We start from the raw sequence: 27,870 nt of genomic DNA on the forward strand, positions 1-27,870 counted from the left end.
TTTTGAGGTACATAATTTTGCTCTGTTTCTAATTGTACTCTTGCAGAGAGCGGTAAAATTGGTTTTCAGGATTAGTCAAAGTACATATAAATTAATCATTTCCTTTTCATCTTTCCTTTGGCTTTAAAAATATTGTCAATATTGTATATATTAGCAGGGTGTTAGTATGTTAGTCAACAAAGAGCTCAGAAGATATTCATAATTCTGAACCTTAAACTCGCCTCTTGTGTGGCTCAAACTCCAACCTATGCTTAGAAGGAAAAAAAAATGAGATAACCAACTCGCCAAATGTCGCATCCACCGAGGATGGAGTAATATTGGGTAAGTATTTTTTCCAAAACATTCAGTTGCCAAGTGTCGCATCTACGTTCTTCCCCGTGAAAAGTCGTTCTACAATAATATATAGGGGGTGTTTGGGAGCTAACTTTTTGACTTTTCATTTTTCACTTTTTGCCTTTTTGGCTTTGGAGATTATGATCAGAATGTATTTTGTATTTGGTAGAGTGTTTGGATGATATGTGCAAAATGCATTTTGGAGTAGGAGTAGTGTTTGGAAGATATGAAATAAAAATGAATTATGAATTGATTTTTTACTATTTTGCCCCCGATTATTAATAATGGTGTATAATATATATAAAAAATGTTTTAATCAATTTTTTTAAAATGTTCTTCCGAAATTGGTTAAGTACATGAACTGAAAAGTGTCCCCCCCCCCTCTCTCTCTCTCTCTCTCTCTCTCTCTCACCACTTCTCTGGTGAAATCACTATCTTTGTGTCTTCTCCTCCTTGCCGCCGGCGAATTAAGCCTATATACGAACGGTAAGTTTGGAGTTCTGTGTAGCACACGTCCGCTGCGTATCATTTAACCAACTTCACACCTCTAACTTTCCCCTAATCACCATTTTCGTCTCTCTTTGGATTCGAAACCTCAAGCAAAATACAACAATCTAACCATAGGAATCACATACAAAGTGATAATTATAAATGAACTCAAATTCATCTCCAATAATTGTAAATATTAGCGACTGATTGGAGTTTGATTAATTTTTTTACAGTTTCGATTTGGTTTCTGAGACCCAACGAGTGGGTTTTCCGATCTATTTGTTCTTTTTCAGTTTTCATCTGATTTTCTAATTCCGAGTACAAACCCCACCACTCTAATTTATCTCCAGAAATTTGACGTCTGCATCAATTTTCTTGGTGCTTTGATAATTTTTTGGTTCAAAGTGAGGGTTTGTAGACAGAAAACAAAAGAAAAATGGAAGGGGAACACAAGAAGCTGTGGTAGAGGAGTGAGTTCAAAACGATGGCAAAGTGGGAATTATCTCAAAAGAGAGAGGGTAGGGTTGTCTTTCTGCCATGGCTGGATTTCAAAATGGGAAAATGGGAATTGAAAAAGCTCCTAAACACAGATTCTCTGTTTTATTTTAGAAACAAGAAATTCGAAAATCCATTTCATCCAAAACCCATTTTTCCTTTAATTGCCAAACACCCAAAACCCAAAAATTAGAATTGAAAAATGTAAAAACAGGCCATCCAAACACCCCCATAGTATGATGATAGCATAGTTAGCATGTAATGGAGAGGATTCAAATCCCTAACTAAATTGGTGTTCCACTAAGACTTTTAGAAAAAGTCTAATTTTATTCTTATTTGAATTTTTTTTGCATTTATTTTTTTTGTACCAAGTCATTCTACGCTGTTTTGCTGCTTTGCTGCTTCTACTGTCCTAGCCAACAAGAGCTCCGTTTGGTTGCTTAAATTTATGCAATTTCACAATATACCCACAAAACATAACACGGTGTTCATAAGAGAAAAACCCTAACATGACTCCCGCCAAAACCATCAATTCCAACCCCGCCAAAACCATTGACTCCTGCCAAAACCGTAACTCCTGCTGCTCTCGCCAAAATCGTTTCTCCTCCTCCCTCATGCTCCTGTTGCTGCTTCTCCATCTTCTATTCCTTCTACCTCTGATCAAACCTCCACCGCCGAAGGTCTCCGAAACCGTTCCAAAAGGTATGCGTCTCATCCTTCATCAATATGATTTTGCAAACTGAGGATGATCAATAGAGAAAACAGGGGTTTGGAGTATGCGTGTGAAAGTTAGTGGTCATAAACATTAGTTTATTTGAGTGTGTTACTCTTAAAAAATTAGAAAAGAAAAGGCACTTGGTTTTGCTTTGGTTCTAAAAAATTAATCTATAGACCGAAGCATTAGGAAGCACTAATCTTGGTTTTGCTGTTCTAAAAAAATAGTTACTGTTGACCCATATGACTTTTGTATTAATTAATTGCAGATTTTGGTACTTATTTATTGTTCGAATGGAGGACGGTAGAGTTGAGGGGCCTGTAGAACATAGTGAAGAATTATTAAAGGAATGTACACCATGTATTGATATGGAGTTTGATTCTGAGCCTGCTGCATTTCGGTTCTATAACGAATATGGAAGGATTATAGGGTTTAGTACTCGTAGAGACTACCATAACAAAAGCAGATTGGATGGTATGATGATTAACAGAAAATTTGTTTGTAGTAAGGAGGGAGTAAAAGATAACCGAAGTTCAGCATGAGCTAGAAAGGACACAAGAACTAACTGCAATGCATTTATGTACATATCGCTTGATCGAACATCATCAAAATGGAGAGTGACGAATTTTGATGATTCCCACAATCACTTGTTGCATACTCCTGAAACTGTTCATATGATGAGAACTCAAAGAAAATTGTGTGAGTCCCAAGCTATAAGTGTTGAAATTGCTGAGGCTACTGGGTTACCTCTTAAGTTGTCACATGATCTCATTAGTGCCCAATCAAGAGGGAAGGAATTTGTTGGGTTCATGCGAGAGGATCTTAAAAGTCACTTGCGTTCTAGAAGAGGGAGGGATTTGCAATATGGTGAAGCAGGAATTTTGTTCAAATATTTTCAGAAACAAACCATTGATAATCCTTACTTCTTTCACACAATGCAATTGGATGTAGATGAGATGATAAGCAACATCTTTTGGGCTGACCATCAGATGATTACAGATTATGGTCTATTCGGGGATACATTGTCTTTTGACACGACTTTTCGGACTAATAAAGAGTGTTGACCATTGGCTATTTTTACCGGCTTTAACCATTATCGCATGACGGTGATTTTTGGTGTAGCATTGATGTATGATGAAACAACCCCATCATTTGTGTGGTTATTTGAAACTTTTTTGAAAGCAATGTCGGGGAAGAAGCCTTTCACCTTTTTCACGGATCAAGATCAAGCAATGGCTAGCGCGCTATTTGAAGTTATGCCAAATGTGAAACACGGCTTGTGTACTTTCCACCTTAATCAAAATGCAATGAAGCACTTAGGCTACTTGGGTGATGATTTTTCTGCATTTAGTAATGATTTCAATGCTTGCATGTTTGGTTATGAAGAGGAAACGGAACTAATTGAAGCTTGGAAATCTTTGGTTAAAAATTTTAAGTTGGAGGATAATGCTTGGGTGGCGAAAACTTGGGATCTTAGAGAGAAGTGGGCACATGTGCATATGAAGTGGTCTTACAATGCAGGAATGAGAAGCACTCAACTAAGTGAGAGCATGAATGCCAAATTGAAGAGACACTTGAAGTCCAACCTTAACCTTGGTCTTTTTTTTACATATTTTGATCAAGCTGTTTGTGACAAGCGGTACAAAGAAAAACAAGCGACATTCGACTCGAGAGAAAAGATGGTTAGAGTAAACTTTCCGAATTGCCCGATGTTACTTCAGGCTGCAAAAGTTTATACTCCTCCACTCTTCGACTTGTTCCACAAAGAGTTTGACATAAGCACTGGTTGTACATGTAAAGTGATAAAATTGGAGGTGTTAGGAGATGAAATTAGATGTGTGATCCAAAAGCATGACGAAGAAAGGGAGTATGTTGTGTTGGGTAGTGTGGAACTTGATGCAATAGGAGCTAAAACTCTTACAGAAGTTCGTTGTAGTTGTCGAAAATTTGAGAGCTTTGGAATTTTATGTGGTCATGCAATCAGAGTGCTTTCACACATGAATGTCATGGAAGTACCCGTGAAATACATATTAGGTCGATGGAGGCTAGAAGCAAAGAGTTGTTCATCTAAGGGAAAAGAAGTTATGGTGGAGGAGAATGATCGAAAGTTGGTAATATCGGCGCGGTATAGACATCTTTGTCCTAAAATGGTGACATTAGCAGCTCGGGCATCCGAAGATGATGAAGCATATAAGTTGGTGACGGATACTATTACGCTTTTGTGTGCACAAGTGGATGATATCACTCTTTCCAAGCATGGCGTTGGTGCTTCAAGTAGTGGTCCCGACATTGACATGGGATTAGATTTGATCGATCTTAATTTAAAAAAAGCAAAGGGCTTGAAAAAGAAAGTGACTAACCGTGGAATCAAAGGCGGTAAAAGACTAAAGGCTTGGCATGAAAAGATTAAGAAGAGGGCAAATGGTGTTCCAAGATCTCACTTTAGTCAGGTATTAATTAACCGTAGAATGTTATGTCACAATTATTGTTTCTTTCCTGTGATCTTATTTTTTCTACTTTGATAATAGGATGGCGAAACACCCTATTATCCACAAATGGTGCATTTACTGTCTCAAGCATCTTGCAGTACACAAGTTTCAGAGGTCTTTAGTGTACTTAACTTTCAACTATTGTTTGGTTCCGATTACGATATTAAAATCTTACATTTTACAATTGGCAATTTTCTTTAGGAGAAGGCATTTGAGCGAGCAGGGGATATTTCCACCGATCATTCAATCCACATTCCCATGGAGGCCGAGTTGTTCAATGATGAGGGGTTTATAGATTTTATGGCCAAATCACAACCACCCTCGCAATATTGACTTGAATGTGCAAGGATAAACATAATACATTCTTTTTTGGAATACTTTTTGGGGAGGTAGCATGCGAAATTGTTTTGGCTGTGAGGAATTTGTGGAGGATTAAAACTTTGGTTGCCCAGTTGATATTGTTTTGTTGCCTAGTTGATTAAAACTTTGGGATACATTTGGAATACTCTGTTTTGATTTGTGCCCAATGGAATACATTTGGTATTTAGAGAAGATTGGGACAAATTTCAGACGCTACATTTGAAATTGTTTGGGTTTTGATTTGTTGCCTAGTGTACTTTGCAATTTAGAATACTCTAGTTTGTGGGTATAATGTGAAATTGCAGAAATTTGGGCCGAAAATATTCCATAGTTTTGATATTGGAAAGTCAAATTTGAAATGGGACTTTTAAGCTAGCTCTCCAATTGCTAACAGGGTTGGACGTTTTATAAATTTGTGGGACTTTTCTGCTCACTCTTCAGTTTTCAGAGCTCGTGGAGTTATCAATCATACAAAAATTTAATGTTGGACCAATATCAATTAACATAAACCTTGCAGGCGGACAATGCATAGAAGCAAACAGCGCTAATTGGATTGTGGATTACCTTTTTCAAAGTGGTATAGTGCATGCATCAAAAGCAACCAAACGGAGCCCTTGTTGGCTGGGACAGTAGGAGCAGCAAAGAAGCAAAGCAGCGTAGTTTTGCTGTGCAGCACGCTGTGCAGCATGGGCTGCACAGCACACTCCCCGGATCCCTTAAAAGTGGTCTTTGTTCAAAATATTTTGCTAAAAGTAATTTTTTTTTACTTTTCCGATTCGAGACGAATCAAAAAGTCAAAAAAAATTGGCACTAAACAAACAAACCCGAAAAAAATTGAAATAAAGACAACCAAAAAAGTTGAAAAAGTTGTTAGTGAAACGAGGTGTAATATATATTTTCAACTAATTTTAAAAGCTCATGCTATGCACGATAATTTAAACTCGCGCGTGCAACGCACAATATTTTAAACTCGAGATGCATCATAGTGATGGAAACGTAGAATGCAAATTCGCCATGTTGTTATGTATGTCTCCTCCTATATGTATAACCTGAGTCTGAAGGTGAGATTAAAGCTGGATTATTGGTTTGACAATGAAAAACCATCAAGCTTGTCCAGTCACTTCTTAATGGAGAAATAAATAAATGGAGTCATTTCCCACTCATCACTCCTCAATGGAGAAATAATTGGAGTCATTTCCCACTCACTCCTTGATGGAGAAATAATTGAAGTCATAATCAGTGTTTGGTTAGCATTTTACTATCTTAATTTTAATTTAGTTTTTCAATCATTACTCTGTTTGTTTCTTCAATCATTACCTTATTTTTTTAATTATTATTATTATTTTTCTCTTTAATCATTATCTATCTTTTTAATCATTATCTTATTTCTTTCTCCACCTACTATCAAAATTAAATTAAATTAAAATGCTAACCAGGCGCATTTCCCGTTCACTACTCCTTAATGGTTTACACTTTACAACATGTCAAATCAATGTGTACGAATCAAAAATGACTGGATGGATCATGGATGTAGTCCGGCAGTGGAAGGCTTAAATTTAGACTACTTTAGACTTAAGGCAAATGCTAAAGGGTGAACTATAGCACCGGGTATGTGGGTCCAATTGGCTTTCCAATTCTCTCGGTACCGACACTGACATCACAAAGACTTCTACTCCCTCCGTCCCTTTTTTTGTGTCCAGTATTTCATTTTGAGCTGTCCCTTAATAAGTGTCTATTTTGTAAAATTAAGAGGGTAAAAGTTGGTGTATTGTCTATTTTGTCCCTAAAAGTAGATTTTATTTTGAAAAGTTAGTGAGTAAAAATGTAATGATGATGGGTAAGTAGAGAAAGTGGAGAAAAAAATTGATGTGAAAGGTGTAATGATGATGTCTTTTTAATAAGTTAGAGTTACGAAGCAGGACATTTAAAAAGGGACGGAGGGAGTAACATGTTTTAGAAATTTACTCTCAGTTTTGTAACTACTAACAAAATAACCAATAATCCAATCAGAAAAAGTAATGTGCGCCATTCTCCAAACAAAAAATTACTTGTTTTGCCAAAAGAGAAAATGCGTACAATAAAAATACTCACACTTTGATACTACAGGGCCATAGCTATAGATTTGTAAAAATAAAATTGGCATTCAGCCAATCACTTGAAAATAGTTGTAAAATTTATTTTCAGTTGTAAAATGCTTTACATGGAAAATGTGGTGGGCTGAACCTGAATAGCTTTATGGGTTGACTGAGACCAGCAAAAGAGTATATGACCGATCGTAGTATATCACCGCAAAAATGAGCTTTCTATCGGACGTCGATCGACAAGTTCATAAAAAATTGAATTTTGATTTATAAAATAGATGATTGATAAGTTTAAAGTTAAACTGTCAATGATCGTCTATTTATAAACGAAAATTTAATTTTTGATGTACTTATCAATGTTGATCGAGTTGATTTTTGCATGCATATATTTTATTCTATGGGTCTTACTGCATGGATAAACAGTTCAAATCAAACGCACGATGGGATTTACACTTTAGGGGGAAAGAATTTAAACTCAATTAAAAAACGTGTTCTGTTTTGTAAGGATCCGAAATATACTAATTAATGTACTTTGAGCGCATAAAATGGTGGTGTTGACCTAATATTAAGGGTTTCTCGTTATACTTGAAAATCTCGTGCACAAACAATAGCTAGAGGTAGAATATTATACTAAATATCAGGCCTTAATAACCCGAGTCTGAAGGTGAGATTAAAGCTGGATTATTGGTTTAACACTGAAAAACCATCAAGCTTTTGGCCAGTGATCACTTCTTAATGGAGAAAATAAATGGAGTCATTTCCCACTCATTGATCGCTCCTTAATGGAGAAATAATTGGAGTCATTTCCCGTTCAGTACTCCTAATTAATGGTGTACAACATGCGCGCCAAATCAATGTTCTAAAACTATTTTGAGAGAGAGAGAGAGAGAGAGAGAGAGGTGATGAGTATGAATCGAGAATGACTGGATGGATGGATCATGGATGTAGTCGGGTAGTGGTAGGCTAGCTGGAAGCGATGGGATCGGTGGCACTGGAAAATGAATTACGTATGTTATGATTTGGCGGTAAGTTGTTTTACCTCGACCAAAGGAAAATATTTTACAAAGAAAAACGTTTTACGTACGCATAAGTTGCGCATCCAAACATTGGAAAATGAGGAAAATATTTTACGGCCGAACAAATGGAGCCTCAATATCGTAAATTTAGACAGCAAAGCTATATGATGCCATCGCTAAAACATGCATAAATATATATATCTAATAGTTATAAGATCTATATCTATTTGACTATATATATATATATGTGTGTGTGTCAGTGTGTATATGCATGTGCTTATACGTAGTAGGAGCAATATGTCGTTATCTTTGAAAAAGAAACAACAAATATTTACAAAGGCAATTCAAACCTGCTATTTCTGTTTTGAAATATTCATCAAACTACACGTACGTGCTCAGATAGACATTTTATTAAGGAAAATCTTTTTTTTGTAGCTTTTACAGATAAATGACGTGATCAGGCGGCGATAAGCCGATAACTTTACTAACACTACAAGAAATTGGGTAATAGGTGACGAAAAATGGTGACGAAATTTATTTTCGTCGCAAATTGTACACATCGGCAACGAATGTACCAAGCTGACAACGAAAAATTTCGTCACCAATTTATTACATTTGGTGACGAAAAATTTCGTCCCTAATTTTGTTACAATGGTGACGAATTTTTTCGTCGCCAAAAGGATTAATTGGTGACGAATTTTTTTTCGTCGCCAATTTTGTTACACGGATTTTTCCCTACAATCTACTCTATTTATTTAGTTCTAAGGCTCTCTTAGGGCTCTTAGAGCCAAAAAATAATTATGACCATTTGGAATAAAATAATTAAAAAAATAAAATTTTTGCACCAGTTTAAACAGATTGAAAATTAGAGTACTTAATTTTTTAACCATAATTTCACTCACTTCAAGAATCATGTAATAGATGACGAAAAATGGTGACGAAATTGGTAATGTTACCAATTTATATTGTAAGTCAATTTTTTTGCTTAACGTGTATATTAATGGTAATGGTACCAGATATGTGATTAATTTGCTCCAATACTAAGTCTGTATAGCAAGATAATGAGGTTTAATAAATAAATTTTATGTTTTAAAGTTAATTAAACACACAACAAATTAAAAAATTAATAGATCTCCTCTTAATTAAGCACATTTTATGGTAATGAAATCAAAAAATACTAAAAATAAACATTGAACATATAAGTTATATATTAGATATTCTCAATATATTTTGAAAAGTATGTCTAGTGTAGTTGGTTCATTGTGCGTGCGCAAGGGTTTGGTTAGGCGAAATGCCCAGGTTCGAAACTCAGGAGGTGCAAGAAGGGAGATTTTTTCCCCATATATGAAAAGGGCATTAGCGACGAAATACAATTGGCGATGAAATTTTTGGTCGCCAAACTTTCGTCGCCAAGCTCTTTCGCGACCAACCTTCACTGACGGCAACCAACCTTCACTTGCGAAATCGGGCAACGAATTTTTCCGTCGCCAATTACATGTTTTCTTGTAGTGTAACATGAAAAAGTGATCGGACAACGGCAGAGTTGTGAGAATTTGTATTTCTTGACCATTTTGCATCATATTTGTTGGGTTAATTTTCTGAAGTATTTTGTTCATTTCAATTTCGTAGATTTTTGGCAGATATGGTGAGCGATTAGTTTATAAATTTTGACATTTTAAATCAAGCAAATATCTATTTGTTATGACTTGTGAAATTTAATTATCGCGTGTACTTCGATTCGTCTTGTGTATGTTGCTAGTTCTATAGAATATCTCTCAAGTTTCTATTTCCTTCCCGTACTTCTTCAACAACTGGAAACCGAGCATCGCTAAAACATGCATACTTGGAAATGTATAGTAGTCGTACTCCCACGTAAATAACCGAAAACACCTAAGGGAGGTGTAGGTGTCCATGATTAATTTGTGCTAAGCGCCCTGTTATGCACTGCGTACGTGGATGATTTCGATTGAGTGTTGGAGGTCTTCCCCTGGGGTGGAAGAGTTCATCTCGCGTATTAAGAGCCGGTTTTTGGTCACTTTATACAATAGGGTTTTGTGGACATGCAGTGACTCATAGCCTGGATTCTTTGGAGGATTAATTTGTAGATTCTCTTAGATTTGTAGCATTGAGAGAATTTATTGTAGTTGGTTTCAATTGGATCTGTTGCACTCAATCTGGATATGCTTTTCACGCCAGTACTGGCGATGGATCAGTATCTGTGTCTCTACAAATGATGCTTGTGCTTCTGGCTATGCTACGGACTGTGCTGACCCAGAAAGCCACACCACCTTTTCACCCATATGACCCCGAAAGGGGTCAAAAGACAAGATGCTGCTCCTGGAAGACAGCTTAGTGAGTGAGAGTCTCCAAAGGGCTCTACGTGAGATTGGAAATTGTACACATGACAAACAAGCACTAACCTAACAGTGATGCGCGGATCAAAAAAAAAACCTAACAGTGATGCACATAAAACTGACAATCTTAATTTATGAGCGGCTATAGTAGGATTTGAGGTAATTGGGTACAACTATTGTCGCTTCAGGACTTAGGAGCCTCAGAACTTTAATCAAACACCAATACTTCTTAGACATTGGGATCTATCAAGCAAATGATACCGTCTCCTGTGCAGGCTTAGTTGACCTCACAATTTGCCTCGAGCTTGTGTCATGACACTAGCATCTCAACAGGGTTTCTAGCGGGACTCAAAGTAAATGCCACATCCAAGATTGGTTGCTGCTCGTTCAAAAAAAAAATAAATAAATAAAGAAGAAGAAGAAGAAGGAGAGAGATTGGTAGCTCTTGTCAGGAATGCCAATAGCTGTATTGATGCTAAGTCGCTAACCGGTGATTCTCCATGACAAAGCCTCATTGAACTATCTACTTCTCTCCATCGATCTCCCACCCATGCAACCCTATTCTGTCAGCTCAAGCAAGGCACCTTCAGTTCTTCCCTTCACATGTTCTCCCAGGAAATCTCTGTTGATGATCACATTCTCATCAATCTTGTTAACCGCGATAAGAACTTCACGTAAAGAAGTCTAGAAACAACAGCAGGTTTAGATTTCCTTGAGTTTAATTTTCAAGACTTGTAACTCAGAATGACAAAAGGCTCAATGCCTAAGTAAGGCTCATGATACAACAAAATCTACAAACAGTAATTAAGGACGATTTCGACATTATTTAGCTCCACCATTTGACTTGCGCTGCAACCAGTTCACTTTCCAATTCTGTAATTTATAGTATTGTTTCAAAGTCCTTGAGTCCATATTCTGGGTTAGCACAAATTGTTTTTAAGTCAGGAGTCATTTACCCTTCCACCAAGCACTTCGCTCGATTTCCCGGAGAAAAATTAGAAGAAGAACAATGTAAAAAGCAATTAGAAGGCTTACTATTTGTGACTTATCAACTTGATTTTAGAGAGCTTCTCAAGTTTGCATCCAAAGAAATGGACCAATGGTTAATTACCATTCCTTACATTAAATAGTGAAGCATTGCTGCAGACTCCAAAGCTTGGGTATTTACGTTACAAATCCTTTGGAAGAACCAAATTATCCTCTTGCGTTGAACCTGATCAGAAACCAAGGAATTGATGATTAGAGCAGCAAACCATGGATGCGCTTTCTATGAGACCAAAAGCCTTCTGGAATGAGTCGGCACGATGTCAAAAACTTAGTCCACCTTGCTCACGAGCTTTTATTTTACATCTGAGAGCTCTGAAAATCAAAATTGCGAATGCCGTTTAGAATTATCTTCAAGCTACCCACCCTCACACATCAAGCAAGAAGGAAAGCTCCATCGGATTAAATTAAGCCTCGAAATTTGAGTTTGTACTGCGGGGAGGTTCTTTAAGCCTAACGTCACGTTTTGTAGACACGAGGTCAATAGAGTTTTGTTGACCATTAAACCTCGCGTTTTGAAAACCGGAGGTCTAACTTCCTAAAATACAAAGGAAATTTTTATAAATGGTCCCTCTAGTTTGCATGAATTTTCATTTTCGTCCCTCTAGTATCAATTGTATTACTTTTAGTCCTATAATTTGCATTCTGTCTCAATTTCGTCCCCCTCGCTTACGGCGTTAATGAAACAAACGGAATTGGAGGACAAAATTGTCATTTCTCCTCACAGAGGGACTAAATTGAGATTTCATGTAAACTAGAGGGACTATTTCTATAATTTTATTTTTTACTTTTGTTTTTGTAAATAAATTTAAAATACATCATATATAATATATTTCTCATCTTATTTTATATTGAATAATAAAAAATATGTTGAAATTTTGTAAAGTTTTTATTATATACATCACAAAAAATATGAGAAAATTCGAAAAACAACCCTTATGATAATTGTCTTGGTCTTGTATTTTTTTTTTCAATTGAATTTTCACTATCGTTATTTTTTTTGTCACATGATTAAAAATAAAAAGTTGTTCAGTAGTATTTAGAAATCTTGTAATTGTGTTTAATTAAGCAATGAAACACTATTAAATATTAAGAGATCAAATACATTAAAATATGGGTATAAGTGTATTTATTTTGGAATTTACTCATAAGATCACTCATATAACAAATAAACACGGATTTTAAACATTTTTTTTATTGAGTGAAAAAATACGAAGATTATAAAAACATGATACAAAGACATTAGCTAAGGGGTTGATTTGTGCATTTTCTAATATTTTTGTAATGTGTAATTAAATATAAATTTTTCAATATAGTTTGATTACCCAATAAAAAATAATTCAGCTGTCAAATACATTACTTATGGTCTTTTTTATTTTATTTGCAAAAAACGAAAGTAAAATGTAAAATTTTAAAAATAATCCCTTTGGTTTGCATAAAATTTCAATTTGGTCCCTCTGTGAGAGAAAATGACAATTTTGCCCTTCAATTCCGTTTGTTTCATGGACGCGTCAGGGAGAAGGACGAAATTGAGATGGAATAAAAACTACAGGGTTAAAATTGATACAATTAATAGTAGAAGGACGAAAATGAGAACTCGTACAAACTAGAGGGACCATTTTTAAAAATTTCCCAAAATACAATGACGTTTTCTCTGTTCTCCAAAAAAGCACCGAACCGATTGTGAAAAGGGACATAGAAGACGGCTTCAGGAGATCCAACCCACTGAGTGGCCTCGACGAGTCCTCCCCTCTAGTCTCCTGCTAAATTCTAGGGTTACTGTTCTGTGCCTCTCCCATCGCCTGATTCAACCAATTTCAGGTGAGAAATAAGTCGTTTCTTCATCATCTTCCTTCATTCAAAGACATGAAATTATATAGACGCATTTGCATAATTTCTGAAGAAATAGCAGAAGTTGTTCATGAGCTCACTCAATGGCTGTAAAGCTCTCATCTTTGACATATTCCAAGAAAATCCCCAACTGGGTTTATTTTCGTGCATATGTTTCTTCAGTGTCTCGTGCAAATAAGGTCCAAATTATCCCAGAAAACGACCAGAACCTGCCAAATACCTCTGAATTTGAAGAAAAGATTCAGTTTTTGAGGAACCAGCTTCACCCGACTAGCTTAATTAGGGTTTTGGACTCAACCCACGATTTAAGCTCTTCATTGAAGCTGTTCAAATGGGTTTCCCTCCAAAAAAGGTTTCGGCACACTGCCGGGACCTATTATCAGATGATATTGAAGTTGGGTATGGCAGGAAATGTGGAGGAAATGGAGGGTTTTTGCAATGAGATGGTGAGGGAGAGATGTCCTGGTACGGAGGAAGCATTTGCGGCATTGATTGATTCGTTTGTTAGACACGGTAGGCTCAATGAAGCTTCACGGGTTCTTGTGGCCATGAATTTGGGTGGTTATAAGCCAACAATTGGTTTATTTAATGTTTTGTTGGGTGCAATGGTGGGGGAGAAGAGAGGTTTTCAAGATGTCTTGTTTGTTTACAAGGAGATGGTGAAAGCAGGTATTGTTCTCACCACAGAGACTTTGAACTATCTGATTGAGGCTTTGTTTGACGATGATCGGATTGGGACTGCTTTGGACCAATACAGAAGGATGAACAAGAAAGGGTGTAGTCCTAATAGCAGGACCTTTGAGATACTCATCAGCCGGCTTGCTGTAAGAAATCTAGTGGATGAATCAATTGTTGTTCTGGATGAGGTGGTTGGGCTTAAGTTTGAACCAAGTTTGAGTTTTTATAGCAGTATTGTACCCATATTTTGTTGGTTGAATAACCTAGAGGTAGTAATGAGGCTTTTCAAAATGATGAAAGCTTCCAATATTTCACCAGATTCTCAACTGTATGAGGTTTTGATTCAGTGTTTGTGCGACAACCATCGATTAAATGATGCAATAAACCTTGTGGAAGAGATGAAAGCTATTGATTTAACACCATCTGATGATATTTTGGCAGATATAGTCAATTGCTTTTGTACATTAGGCAAAGCTGACGAGGCTACACAATTTTTGGAGAATAAACATGTTGTGGGGAGTCATCCTCACAATGTGTTGCTTGGAGGTTATTGTAGTGCTGGTAACTTATTCGCAGCAGAAGTTTTATTTTTCGACATGTTACAGAGGAATATAGCTGATACGGTTTCTTGGAATGTACTCATCAGATGGGTTTCTGAGAATGTGGGTATTAATAATGCTTTAGAATTTCTGAGTAGAATGATTGTTTCCTCATATGTCCCCGACTATGCCACATACTCTGCCATTGTTGTTGGTAAGTGTAGACTTTCCAAATACAAGGATGCACTAGAGCTATTTCATCAGATTCGTGCAAAATCTTGGGTTTTGGATTCCACCTCTTATGGTGAGCTAGTTGAATGCCTGTGTCAGAGTCAAATGATCCAAGAGGCCGATGAAGTGTTTTGCTATATGTCTGATAAAAAATGCACCCTCCAGTTGTCCTCATTCACCTCGTTGATCAAGGGACTTTGTGTAACTGGAAATGTTCATAGAGCAATCAGTTTGTTATCATTAGCTTATTGTTTGGGTACTTCTTGTTCTACTGCAACTTACAATGCTATAATGTTAGGCTTATCAAAGTTAGGGAAGGAAGATGACCTCATGGTAGTTCTGTCTAGAATGTTGGTGGAGGGTCATGCTCCTGATGGGGAAACGTACGGTCTGCTCATAGAAAGCATGATTGCTCTTGGTCGCATAGATGATTGTGTTTTGTTTTTTAATCTAATGGCAAGTCAGGGGCTATCACCTGATTCGGAAATGCTAACTTATCTACTATCATGCTTGGCCAAGCGGTCTCAGCTGCATATGATTTTGCTTGCACTCGATAAGCTTATCATAAATCATGCACTACTTAGTTCGGCAATGTGCAACGTACTGACTAATGGTCTTTGGAAAGAGGGATACAAAAGTGAGGCTTGTCGAATGTTAGATATGATGTTGGAGAAGGGTTGGGTTCCGGATGCGTCTACTCATGGACTGCTGATGCGGTCTGTTGTTAGAGAGGAAGGAGAGTGCAAGTTAGATAATGATAACCCAGATAAGATTAGCAACATACTTGCAGATGGATTAGGCAAGACTTAAATTGGATTGACTTCCTCAAACTTTCAGGATCAACCAAATTTTCAGTGCCGGGTTTGGACCGACAAGTGATATTTCCTTTACATGGTGGTTGTTCTTATCACACTCTCCAGTCCTGGACGGTTTTCAGATCCCAGTAGGTTCAGTCCTCCAGGGCCAGAGATTGTTGACATGCCCGGTAAATTCCTCTCTCCTGTAATGATACAACCTGTAAAATATCCTTGTATACTGCTTATTTTTTTATTCGTTCATATTATCTTACAATGGTGAAACATGATCAAATGATAGAATAAGTTTAATCCACCTGTTCTTGCTTGCATCACTTTCATTTTTTACTTTCGGGTTTTGGTGTTTAGCTATTGTGAATTCTTTTCCTTAATTTTTTTTCCCTGTTTGGTGTGTCTTCACTTTGTTTACCTAGATATACAGGGAGAAATCAGTATGGATATTTTCTAATAGAAATGTTTTCTTCCATGTCAGTTATTGGATGCCTCGTAACTTCATAAAAGTAGCCTTGTCATATTCTTGGCTGTTTGCAAATTTTTTTCCCCAAATTCAGCCACTGATGGAACCCACTGATACCTCATAACCTCAGAATATACTAATGCTGCTTTCTGTATCATAAGAAGTGTTGGAGGTTTTTTTTGGACAGGAGTAATACAAACATCAAACCGACTTACAAAGTTCAGTATTAGAAAGATTGTTACGGCTATGAAATAAATACAAACATTAGCTGCCTAACACACAGGAACCTAATACAGATACTTGAGGTCTTTGGTAGCTCTAATGCGATCTATTTGTTACATTGTTTCGACATAATTTTATCATCCCGCAAAAGTAAAATTGATCAATTGTAGCCCAACAGAAGGCATATTCTCATAATATGCTTCCCCTTTCCTCACAATCTTCAAAACGGAATGAACACAATCTCAGTTAATATCTAGATGACAATGACGACTTAGTTGGGCATTCATCCGTCCCCTAAACTTCGTAGTCCTTGGTTGCCGTGTAACATATGTAAGCTTTAATCCGAAGTCATCCTGCTAGTGATCTAATCATAACATTCTGACAGGGTTTGCAGCCTCACTTGATTCGCTAATTTGCAGTAATAGGAAATCCAATTTCAATTTAGTTAACATCTTCAGAATAGAATGGGACGTGACAATGATACAAATTACTCACACAGAGAATTGTAAATATTGAATAGCTGCACATGCCATGCTTGCTACATAATGGACGTTTGAATCTTTTCAATCCCGCAAACTTTGGTTAAGTCAGGTCTTTTTTTCCCCCCTTCTCTTTCTCTGCCATTGTAACTCCAGAGAAGGAAAGGGAGATAGTTCTCTTTTGTGTACCCCTGGTGAAGAAAGATGCTAATAAGTACCTTGGTCTTCCCTCCTTTTGGGGAAGGTACAGGGCGGAGACACAATTTTCTACTGCAAAAGGTTCTACCCAACATGCAAGAGTGGAAGATGAAACTTCTTTCACAAGCCAGAAGAGAGCTCCTGATTAAAGCAGTTGTCAATCTGTAATTGCCGATGGGCATCTGCTTCCCTTCAGCTGATTTTATAGTAGCAAGCAGGGGTAGACAGGTTTCTTGGGTTTCGTCGTGCTTGATTCAGGGAAGGGATTTCCCGGAATAAGACTTACCTTGGCAAGTCAGAGTATTGACTTTTGAACTTGTAAACAAGTGATCTTATTGAGAGAAAATGGTCTTCAAGATGTCTTTTTTCTATGTTTTCTGGAGAATGAGTGCTTTCCTGTTTTCCACAATAATGTCTCAAAAAAATTCCCAATTCGTCAACCAAATTAGTTTTCTAAACATTGTTTTGAGCCAAATTTTGAAAATTGTAACCAAATAGGCAGATAGTTTCTCCATCCCTATTTCTGTTGCTGACAGAGATGATCAGTTAGATTGGCATTTTGATTGTGGAGCTGTATACTTGCTTAAATCTGACTACCTACAAGCTCTTGACATGCCGAATGCTAAGTCCTCCTCGGCTCCTCCTCCTTGCAGTCTCCGCTGCAGCTATGGAAACACTTTTGGCAGCAGAGCATGTCTAAAGCTCTTAGCCGCCAAAGACGATCTTGAGCAAAAGGAAGCAGTCTTCACCAACACATGCCCGATTTCTGGTAACTTTGAAGAGTCGGTTAAGCGCTTCTTGTTTCACTGGGAATGGATAAAGGCAGGGTGGTTTGAAAGCTCCATGAAGTATAAGGTGCAAGGACGCTCTATTCATTCTACCATGGCGCAAAACTTCATCTTTTATGCAATCTTTTCAAAATGACAAGGATAGAAGCATTCTCTTTCCACTACTTACATGGCTTCTAAAGTCTCAGTCTGGTAACACCAGGTAGAGAGTCTTGGGTTCATCATGTTCGGCTCCTATCTAATACGTAGGATACTGGGTAGATGGCAATGCCCTTGCTGTGGCTGCTTCAAAGTGAATTGTGATGTACCAGTAAAAAAATGATGGATTTTCGGCCCCTATTGAAACTGTTCATCAACACAAGTGCTTGCTAGATTGATGGTACCGTTCAAATAATTCCCGTTGGCATCAAGCTTTTGGCTTCTGATGCTTATGCAACTTTCTCCTTCGGTTGGTGTGGCAGAGATATTGAATTCGAGTTTCTTATTGGATATCTATTTCTTATTTTAATGGTTTTCTTGCCCATGATTGGGTTGTCCTGAGTTTTTTACATTCAAGTGTTTAATGCCTATTTTGTTCTCAGCTCAAGAAACTAGCTGGTTTGAGAAGGTTTGGTCAGAAAAGCCTTGATCTTAACCTCTGTTACCTCTCCATCAGCAAATCCTTGTTTGGGTACCTGAGCTGAATTTTAGTAATCCTGGATTTTCTCTCTGTTGATATGGTTGTCTCGACTCTCGACGCTCAACCACCTTTTCTCCCCTTCTTTCGAGAGTTGCAATCACCTTTTGTGCGTCCACTATGTTACATGCTTAAGCAGATGAAACACGGGTGCAACCGTCACCAGACTTGCAGCCAGAAGAAGTGGTCATTCTATTGGTGCAGGGGTTGCTCCCACAATGCTCCCAACACTAGCATTTCTGGTGCTCTACGTTCAGATCATCTGCACTCGGTATTCCTGTTGAACTACAGCAGCTACAAAGACATGCTGCCAGGGCATGGATATGGGTGGCCACACTGATTGCTGCAAACACCGCTACTTCCCCTCACGCCTGTAGTTGTATCCTCACCTGCTTTGCGGTGTAGTTCACTAGACTGCTTGGGCTCAACTCGTGTCCATTTGGATAAGAATTCGTCCAAGATCAACTCGTGTTGTAAAACAAAAAAAGCATGAATATATTCCAAGGAACATATAATGTTTTGGGCTTGGTTTGATCTCGGCATGATAAAGCTAATACAACATTAAAAACCATGTTAATCAAGCTAATTGAGCTTGCCTCTTTGGTTGATGTAATTGAATTGATGTAATTGAACGTTTTTGGCTTTAAGTCTCTAACATTGAAATAATTGAAACCTGAACACATTTTGATACTCTGTTAAGTTTTCAGAGCTAAACTTGAACATCCCAACACTTGGATTTGCTCGGCTAGTTTTCAGTGGCAAAATGTGCAAACAAATCCAGATGTGCTTTGTCGCTGTTTTTGTTTTGTTGTCGATTTTATTCATTATCTACTTAAAGGATACAAGTGAAAACATTAGGTCCCCCAAAAGTAGTGTAAATTCGGGCCTATGAGCCTATCTCTTCTGTATTTGACAGAAATCAATCTACATAATCTGGTTATCTTTGATGGGTCAAATGGCTCACCATCTTGGGTTTTCCTACTTATGACTTCTAGATCGTTTGTGGCAATAGCTGGGGTCATGATCACACTTCTACTCGTCTTGATTAGGAAGGTTTATCGTACTTGAGAGAGCTGGAAGGGCTTTGGCTACATTCTCTGGCCTACCCCTTAGATTACTCTGCTTATCAAAATGAATCTATCCTTAAAGATTACTAAACATTGAATTGGTGGTTGGTATAAATTAATGCGTGCGGTAGTTCAGGGGCAGGTGGCCATACTTGAAATGACGAGGGTTTATGCAGAAATGATGGCATGTTTGTCCACTGCCCAGAATCATGAATTGATTACTCAAAACAGATGAACAAGGGGATTCTTTTCTATTTACAATTGAAAATGTAGCTGGCAAAAAATTTAAAGGAAGCCACAACAGGAAAACATTGCAGTACATTGAAGACCTCTCAGTGGCCAATTTCATTTACATGGTTTCATTTGAATGTTGATAACTTTGTTTAGCACCATCCCAACTCACTGCTGTAGTGATCCAACAGCTACACAAATCAGGCCTTTGGAGCATTTCGCCTCATAAATTCATCAAATGACTAAATACTGGAACTGCTTATATTCACGAATATATACATGTAAAGAGACTAATCGTTTCCATCTGTTCCTGTTTTTCCTTCACAGTGTTGATTCTCTCTTCGAGGCCACTGCAAATCCGGACCTGAATCTTTCCAAAATCCAGACAAGCAAAACACGTTGACTGGAACTGGCCTTGTCTGCAACAAAAAAAAATTGGGGTCCACATGATGATTAGCACTTTAGCTCTTTTTCTTCTGCTGTACATTGGAGGGCTCTCGTGCTCTATGATAAAGCTCGATTGTATCTGTATGGCTTGGATCAAGACAAAGAGCCGCCTCACAATCATGGCGTGGAAATGTAGTCACCCATTAAGTCGTGGAGTGTGGCACGAAGGTGGAGCAGCTGTAGGTCTGGCATGATTCGAGAGTTCTGATATGGCTTCAGCTTCCTTATGGTCATCCATTAGAACTGAAAGGCATGATTCGAGATATTATTTTCGGCTAGAACAAAGGGGTGGATCAATGGAAAGAAATCAAATAGTTGTTTACTTCACATGTCTACAACAACAAAAATCCGAGAAGAGAAATCCAACCCAAAGCATTTCCCAAGAAGTTATCGACATGAGTCACATTGCAACAGAGTTAAAATATAATTACACTTTCTCTGATACTTACAAGGTCTGCATGTTCATTTTTCTTTACTTTCAAGATCATCGTCATTCCAACCAGGGTCATCCAACCCTCGTCATAACCCCCAGTTGTTGAAAGTCTCATTGAGATTCTTTAGATTCTTGCATCACTCAATTTAATACAGTTACAAACCAAACTAGAAAAAATACCGTGAAAGAGGTTCCTTGGCCATTCAACAAGACTCAATGAGTTACCATAGGTAGATACTGGAACAGAAACAGCTTTCCACCCATTCATTTCTCGTTTATCATAAAGCTTTCCAGCAATCATACTCATCAAAATACTGGAGACTGATCGAATTATGAAAGAAGCTTCATAAGTAGCATTAATCCCATCCCTTCTAAACCACAAAATTCATACTTAAGCACATGTGACATAACAGAGGAGGAGACTCGCAAGAGTTGTAGCTATTGCAAATTCATCCATAAAGCCTAGGAAGTCATTAGAGTCTTCCGGAAAGCCAGCAAATTCAAAAAATTGTGAAGAAAGTGATGTGAGGTAACCTCTTTAGTATTCCTCAACTATGTTTGATAGTTCAGCTTGTAAGAGTGTGATGATATTTCAGTTGAGTTTTTTTGGCTATGTTTTATACTTGTCCATTCTGGTTCCGAGAGGGTTCTTATAGTTTTTGGCCTAGCCTCCCAGGCCAGTCTCTTCTGTTTTGCTTCATAGAGAGGCAGTGGCTTTGCTCGGCCATTTTCATGTCTGCCCTTTTGGGTTGTGGCCAGAGCATTATTAAAAACAATGGTTGGCAATCCAGTCTCCAACACATAGAGCATCGCTACCATACGGTTATGCCGTGTTAATTTAGAAGGAGACCTGATTATGATGGGGCTAAGGATGTATAGGACGTTCTCAAGGTTATCCATAAGGAAACCTCACTGCAAAGAACTCTAAATTTGTGCATGCAAGAGTTGACCCCTGGGTTAGTTTTCTGATGGGCCACATGTTAAAGAACTTGGCTTAATCAAGCTTACTTCCAGGCACAATTTTCGCCTCCAGCATTTCAAAGATGCTCGACCAATAAAATAGAATTCGCTCTTTCCATCAGACCAAGATCCGTAAACAAAGATGTAGCACAGACACATAGATTGATCATGGACCATGGTATTGAGTCGCAGAACATATGCATGACGGTGGGACAAAGATGTAAAAAGCAAAACAAAAAACAAATGGATACTTGCACTATGGATCGAAATGATCTGCAGCAATTAAATTTTACTCCCTCCTTCCCAAACTACTAGCCCGGTACACAAAACGAGAGCTTAAAAATAGTACAATTCTTCAAAAAATAATCAACAATTTATTCAACAATTTACTATATAACAATGAGTTCTTTCAACTTATGTAAAAAGTTTGAATTTTTTCTTTAAAAAATGTATTATTTTTAAGGCCTCATTTCGCAGACTGGACAAATATTTTGGGACAGAGGTGGTAACTGAATTTTCAAGTAACTTACCAGCTGCTCGGTATCGGTATGGGTAGGTCCTTAAAGGATCTAGTTGTGATGCCATGCACAGGTCACTCTTGACCATGTCTGATTCCATTCTCAGCTTGACCCCACTGCTGAACATGGTGGCTGGGGAGCTCTACCAAGTGGTCCCCGTGCAACTTTCCATGGAACATCATGTAATTAGGCTCAAAGGTCAGAATTGCCTGGACATCTATCAAGGCACGTTCATAATCCCCCATTGAAATAGAAAACCAAGCATGTAGTTCAAGACAGTCAGGAGAGACCCTCTAACCAATTATTCTGTTGATCTCTTGGATGGCGGCATCAACATTACTTTCCTCCATCATCAAAATAGCCCTATACTTGTACGGGTAAGGAAGAGTGGGGTCCAATTCAGTTGCCGTATCCAAGTCCATCATGTTCTCTTTCCCACTACAGTATAGAGATCGCACTTGATACACCCACCCGGCTGGTGAATAATCAGAAACGAGTGGGTTCATCATTTTGTAAGCTTCATATTTATGACCGCGCTTATACTTAGTCCTTGCAAGTTGCAACCCCTACTAATGAATAAACATGACTGGCCTCGACTGCTTCTTCAAACCACATTTTGGGCATCCTTGTATTCTGGGCATCCTTGTATTCCTGCCTTTCAAGCATTACACAACCCAACTGGTGAAATGCTCAGATGCACACTCTCCCAACCTCTCCAATAGCATAACTGTCATATTCGATTGCTTATCATTGTCCATAGCAATTTGGCATAAAAAGAAGTACAATGAAAATGAAGCCTGCCTAGCTAAAGCTAATCTTTCCCTAGCCTCTGCACTACAAAAGAATCTCGTCACATTTGGGTTGCGTACTTAACTCGTCAAAAAAAGGACGAGACGTTTCCATCCTTCCACATTTAGCGTACATGTCAACCAATGCACTGCCAACGTACACATCACCAGAGATTCCACTTCTGATAGAAAAACCATGAGTTGCCTTCCCATGCATACTGCAGTGTTTCTACAAGCTGGTAAAATACAAGGGATTTGTATTGAATTTGGCTTTACTCCAGCAATCTGCATCTTTCTGAATAGGTGCAGTGTTTCTACAAGCTGGTAAAATACAAGGGATTTGTATTGAATTTGGCTTTACTCCAGCAATCTGCATCTTTCTGAATAGGTCCAAAAGCCTTCATATCTTTGCCATTTTGAGAATAAGAAGCGATCACTGACGTACAAGACACAAAATTCAAATCTATCCATTTGTCCTTGAATTGCCTAAATACCATCAGTGTCTCATCCATAAAGCCTTTCCTCTAAAGCCCACTAACTAGTGTGCTACACGCTCCTATATGTAGCGTGTCCACTTCATCAAACACTTGTGGCATCTGTGAACTACCATAGCACTTCCCATACGTATCAATTAAGGGTGCTAACTAGTGTACTACACGCTCCTATATGTAGCGTGTCCACTTCATCAAACACTTGTGGCATCTGTGAACTACCATAGCACTTCCCATACGTATCAATTAAGGGTGCTAACAATGCATTTGTCCGATTCCATTCCCATCTTGATCACAACCCATGGATTTGACTACCCAAAATCGACTCAATTTTGTTTGATCCTTTCTCCATGTCCTCAAAGACCTCTTTTGCTTCACTTTCGTGTCCTAATTGAGCATATCCGAAAAACTAAAGCTCTCCAAGAAACCACATCTGGTTCAGACATTGCTTTGAGCAGTTTACATGCATCCTGTAATAGACTGCATTCGACATATATATATTTAAACCAAGGGCTACTGAACAAAGGGTTTAAATCGATCCCGGGAAAACGGTGCAAAGCCATGATGAACCTATCATCCAAGCTTTGACGTTGGAGGATAAAGGCATCGGGGAAAGGCCTTGGTATAACATTTGTGAAATTAAACTGATGACCGAAATTGTATTATTGATTAAGTTTTGAGCAAGTATAGATCAGAGAGTGAATCGAGGAGGAGGTTGTTTGCATCAGTGAAATCAGAGGTGATTGACGTAGAGTGAGAGGAAAATCTTGAAAAACAAAATAAAACTATCCGTACTGTGATGAAATCGTGTTCGGGAAAAAAGGCCTTTTGGAAGAATAAAACAAGTCCGAGAAGCAAGTAACGCGGGCGAGTTCTGTAGGGGACACTTCGCATCTTCAACCTGCGAAGTGTTAAGAATCTTCTCCCCATTTTTTTGGCAATTTTCAAACTAATTTTGGAATTACTTTTATGATCCGATTTGTCCTGATTGTATAAATTGTAGATTATAGTGTTTTATGTAAAGTATGAATTCAATCGAGTACCAAATGGTTATTAATCGGAGAAGATAGGTCCCGAAAAATAATTAGGTGGGCACACTTAATTACAATCTTATAAAACTAGAGGAGTAGGCCTTCATTTTTTGAAATTTTTGACCCTACTTTAGAATCATTTTTATGATCCGATTTGTCTTGTTTTTAGAAATTGTCGATTAAAATGATTATGGAAGATATCATGTCAATCGGATACTTCTTGGTATTTAATTGCAGAAGATATATGTCGAAAAAAATTGCGACAAAGTGAGCCGGAAACACTTATTACAACTTGAAAAACCATGAAATCGTGTTCAGGAAACACGCTTCGTTAAGAATATAAAACACGTCCGAGAAACAAGTAAAGCGGGCTTGAGAAACGCGAGTTCTGTACTAAACATGCTTCGCATCTTCAACCTGCGAAGTATTAAGAAGAAGGCTTCTCCCCTTTTTGGCAATTTTCAACCTTGTTTTGAAATTAATTTGATGATCCGATTCGTTCTTATTGTATAAATTGTCTATTATAATGTTTTTTTAAAGTATGAATTCAATCGAGTACCAAGTGGTTATTAATCGGAGAAAAAAGATCCTGAAAAAAAATGAAAGAAAGTTAGCTTGGTACACTTGATTACAACTCTTATAAAAGAAAAAAAGGCTTCTCCTCTGTTTTTTGAAAAATTTGACCTTAGTTTGGAATCATTTTTAGGGTAGTCCTATGGTACACACCTCATATTAAGGGGTGTACCGTACGCATCATGATTTTAAACCCTTGGATTTCAAAGTAAATAATCCGGACCACCCATTTATTAAACCAATTCATAAAATAAAAAAATGGCTTAGCAGGTAACAGGTTGTTCTCTCTTCATTGACTTTCTCTCCTTCTCCCTCATGTGTAAAATACTACAAATTACATAACATAACCACAATTGTTATGACAACACAAAAAATTGACACTTTCTTACCACAATGTGTCGTACCAAAAGAAATCGATCAAAAGATACTAGATACAAGACCAAAATATATCGTTGCACAATCAATAATTATTATACCCAAACAAAATACATGTCTAAAATATCACAAATTAAATATTGTATAACTTAACATCCTAACAGTCCTGATCGATCATTTTAAAAATACACTCACTAACGACATTTAGATTGTACAGTCAATTTATATTTGGTATGAAACCTAGTCCTCTATTGTAGTTGAATGTAATGTAGTCATGCGACTGTGACACAATAATGACGATCAAATCCGTTGAATTTTTTATGTTTGTTGATTAAGTCACCTACGTAATTTTTTGTCTCAATCAAGTTTAGGAAGCTCCATCATCGACACGCAAATTGAATAATAGAATGATATTTTTCATCCAATTAAGTGTCTAGTTATAAGCCATCAACTTCATTCTTGATACGAATGACTTAATTAATATTATGTAAAAGATAGACAATTTTGATAAAATAAAATAAACACCTTACGTAGGGCTCAGATGGTGCATTATTATATTTTAATGTTGTATTAAAATTGAACGATGAGATTTGTTGAAGTATGAAACTTCAAGGACTAACTATGTGATTTATTCTAAAAAATAATAACATTCTTTTAAAAAAAAATAGGAACGAAGGGTTTAAGACTTGAACCCCAGATCTTTTAGATAAATGTCAAACTCCAACACCTTATCACTATGGTACACAATTGAGAATTTGTAATTCTAAAGTCTATTAATTATATAATATTTTCTTGTATGTAAGGGCGTTATTTTCAGGCTAAAAATTTGAGAAGATAGAGGCCTCAAATGCCTCCGTCCTAGTGATGGGCCTACACTTGTAGATCATATTATAGCTATGTCATTGGTGTAAATCAAAATGTCGACTATAATAATTTTTTTTGAAAGAAAGTACAATGACAATAAATTTACAAAATTATTTAGATTTTACTTCCACGGCCTAGTTTCAAGGACCACCATTAAATTTGGATTGGTACGCATAGGGTGAAGGTTTGACACCGATCCATGTGTTAAATATATAGTGCCAATTGTTGAGTGCACCGCCCTAAACATTGATAAGATTGGGTATTAATATAATTAATTTCACCAATTACAAAAAGGAGAGTAATTTTCACACTCTATTTTTTGATATTCACACTTATTTTTTTGTACTCCATTTTAGTGTTGAAAGTGTATGCATTTGAGACAGTTGGATAATTATTTTTTTCGTGACCTCTCATTTTTCCACAAAGGAATTTTCATTTTTTGAATTAAATTTTGTAGAAAAAGAATTTGATTTAGACTAATATTTTGAGAGGAAATTATAGTTGTATTCGAAAATTTGGGTATAGTACTTACTTTTTTGTGAATTTCTTGGATGAAAATTTTGTGCAAAAACTTCATTTTTAGTTTAAATTATTGAGGTATTGTGTAGGGACAAATAAGAATTTAAAACATTAGTGTAGAGGGAATCGAAAATTAAGACAATATGGTGGAAATTTTAAAATTTGAAAAAATAATGTGGCGGGAATTGAAAATAATTAGTGGTATTGTATTTTGTCAATTATAACTATCGTTTACTGAACATTCCGATTGAATTTTTTTTATACGACACGTTGTGGGTGTGAAAACGCCAATTTATGGTGTTGTCATAACAAATTTGGTTATATTACTAAATTTGCGGTATGATATTTTGCTAATAATAACTATCGTTAACTGAGCATTTCAATTGAATTTTTTTATACGATATGTTGTGAGTATGAAAACGTTAATTTATGGTGTTGTTATAACAAATTTGGTTATATTACTGAATTTGAGGTATGATATTTTGTTGATTATAACTACTGTTAATTGAACATTCTGATTGAATTTTTTTATACGACACGTTGTGGATATGAAAACGTCAATTTATGGTGTTGTCATAACAAATTTGGTTATATTACTAAATTTGTGGTATTTTAGACATGTGTTATTATGGAATATTTTAATTAATTTCCTTTGGTACGACACATTGTGGTAAGAAAACGTCAATTTATGGTATTGTCATAACAATTATGGTTTGTTATAAAATTTGTGGTATTTAAATATGTTTTCTTTTGATATGACACGTTGTGTTAAGAAAATGACAATTTTAGATGTTGTCATAATAATTGTGGTTATTTTCTAAAATTTGTGGCATTTTACAAATATTTTTGGCTTGGGTATAACAATTGTTGATTCTGGTACGACATATTTTGATTTTGTTACGGAATATCATACGAGTCAAAAAAATTTGGTATGATTCATTGTGGTAAGATAATGCCAATTTATGGTGTTGTTATAACATTTATGGTAACATTATTTAATTTTTGATATTGTACGCATATATTTGGTTAGGGTACAAGTATTATGGATTTCAGTACGAATAATTATGGTTACATAATAACAATATTTTTTAATTATGGGTAACCTGTTAATGACCTGTTCAACGGGTAAATTTTAATGTACAAGTCGTAACTAGAATCATAAATATGCATTAGAAAACCAAAAATTGGCATAATGAAAATAACAAATTGTCATAATTTAGGCATACGGTATACCATGTGTACCATAGCTTCCTCCTCATTTTT

At 36.8% G+C, this 27,870-nt stretch overlaps 3 protein-coding genes and 1 long non-coding RNA gene across 8 annotated transcripts; 3 read left to right on the forward strand and 1 right to left on the reverse strand.

The window, feature by feature from the left end:
• Positions 1 to 1,819: 1,819 nt before the first annotated feature.
• Positions 1,820 to 5,116, forward strand: LOC131308710 (protein FAR-RED IMPAIRED RESPONSE 1-like). 2 transcript variants are annotated; one of them, XM_058335702.1, is made up of 4 exons: positions 1,820 to 2,019; positions 2,301 to 4,482; positions 4,561 to 4,635; positions 4,723 to 5,116. In XM_058335702.1, exons 2-4 carry the CDS (start codon positions 3,133 to 3,135, stop codon positions 4,852 to 4,854), a joined length of 1,557 nt encoding a protein of 518 aa, XP_058191685.1. In that variant the 5' UTR covers positions 1,820 to 2,019; positions 2,301 to 3,132; the 3' UTR covers positions 4,855 to 5,116. The 2 variants fall into 2 exon arrangements, with proteins under 2 accessions (XP_058191685.1, XP_058191686.1); XM_058335703.1 differs by lacking the exon at positions 1,820 to 2,019 and having other exon boundaries at positions 2,210 to 4,482.
• Positions 2,611 to 3,096, forward strand: LOC131307066 (protein FAR1-RELATED SEQUENCE 5-like). The gene has a single exon (XM_058333482.1). The coding sequence runs from the start codon at positions 2,611 to 2,613 to the stop codon at positions 3,094 to 3,096; it is 486 nt and encodes a 161-aa protein (XP_058189465.1).
• Positions 5,117 to 13,058: 7,942 nt separating the features above from the next.
• LOC131308707 (pentatricopeptide repeat-containing protein At1g63330-like) lies at positions 13,059 to 19,000 on the forward strand. 4 transcript variants are annotated; one of them, XM_058335697.1, is made up of 2 exons: positions 13,059 to 15,660; positions 16,893 to 19,000. In XM_058335697.1, the coding sequence occupies exon 1, from the start codon at positions 13,311 to 13,313 to the stop codon at positions 15,483 to 15,485; it is 2,175 nt and encodes a 724-aa protein (XP_058191680.1). In that variant the 5' UTR covers positions 13,059 to 13,310; the 3' UTR covers positions 15,486 to 15,660; positions 16,893 to 19,000. The 4 variants fall into 4 exon arrangements, with proteins under 4 accessions (XP_058191680.1, XP_058191682.1, XP_058191681.1 ...); XM_058335699.1 differs by having other exon boundaries at positions 16,899 to 19,000; XM_058335698.1 differs by having other exon boundaries at positions 17,500 to 19,000.
• Positions 19,001 to 19,681: 681 nt separating this feature from the next.
• On the reverse strand, positions 19,682 to 22,516 carry LOC131308717 (uncharacterized). The gene is made up of 2 exons (XR_009194537.1): positions 21,979 to 22,516; positions 19,682 to 20,298 (listed from the first exon to the last, which is right to left on the reverse strand). It is a non-coding gene; the product is annotated as an uncharacterized LOC131308717 (long non-coding RNA).
• Between the last annotated feature and the right edge of the window lie 5,354 nt (positions 22,517 to 27,870).

The sequence above is a fragment of the Rhododendron vialii genome, chromosome 11a (assembly GCF_030253575.1).
Source record: "Rhododendron vialii isolate Sample 1 chromosome 11a, ASM3025357v1".
In the NCBI taxonomy this organism is placed as follows: domain Eukaryota; kingdom Viridiplantae; phylum Streptophyta; class Magnoliopsida; order Ericales; family Ericaceae; genus Rhododendron; species Rhododendron vialii.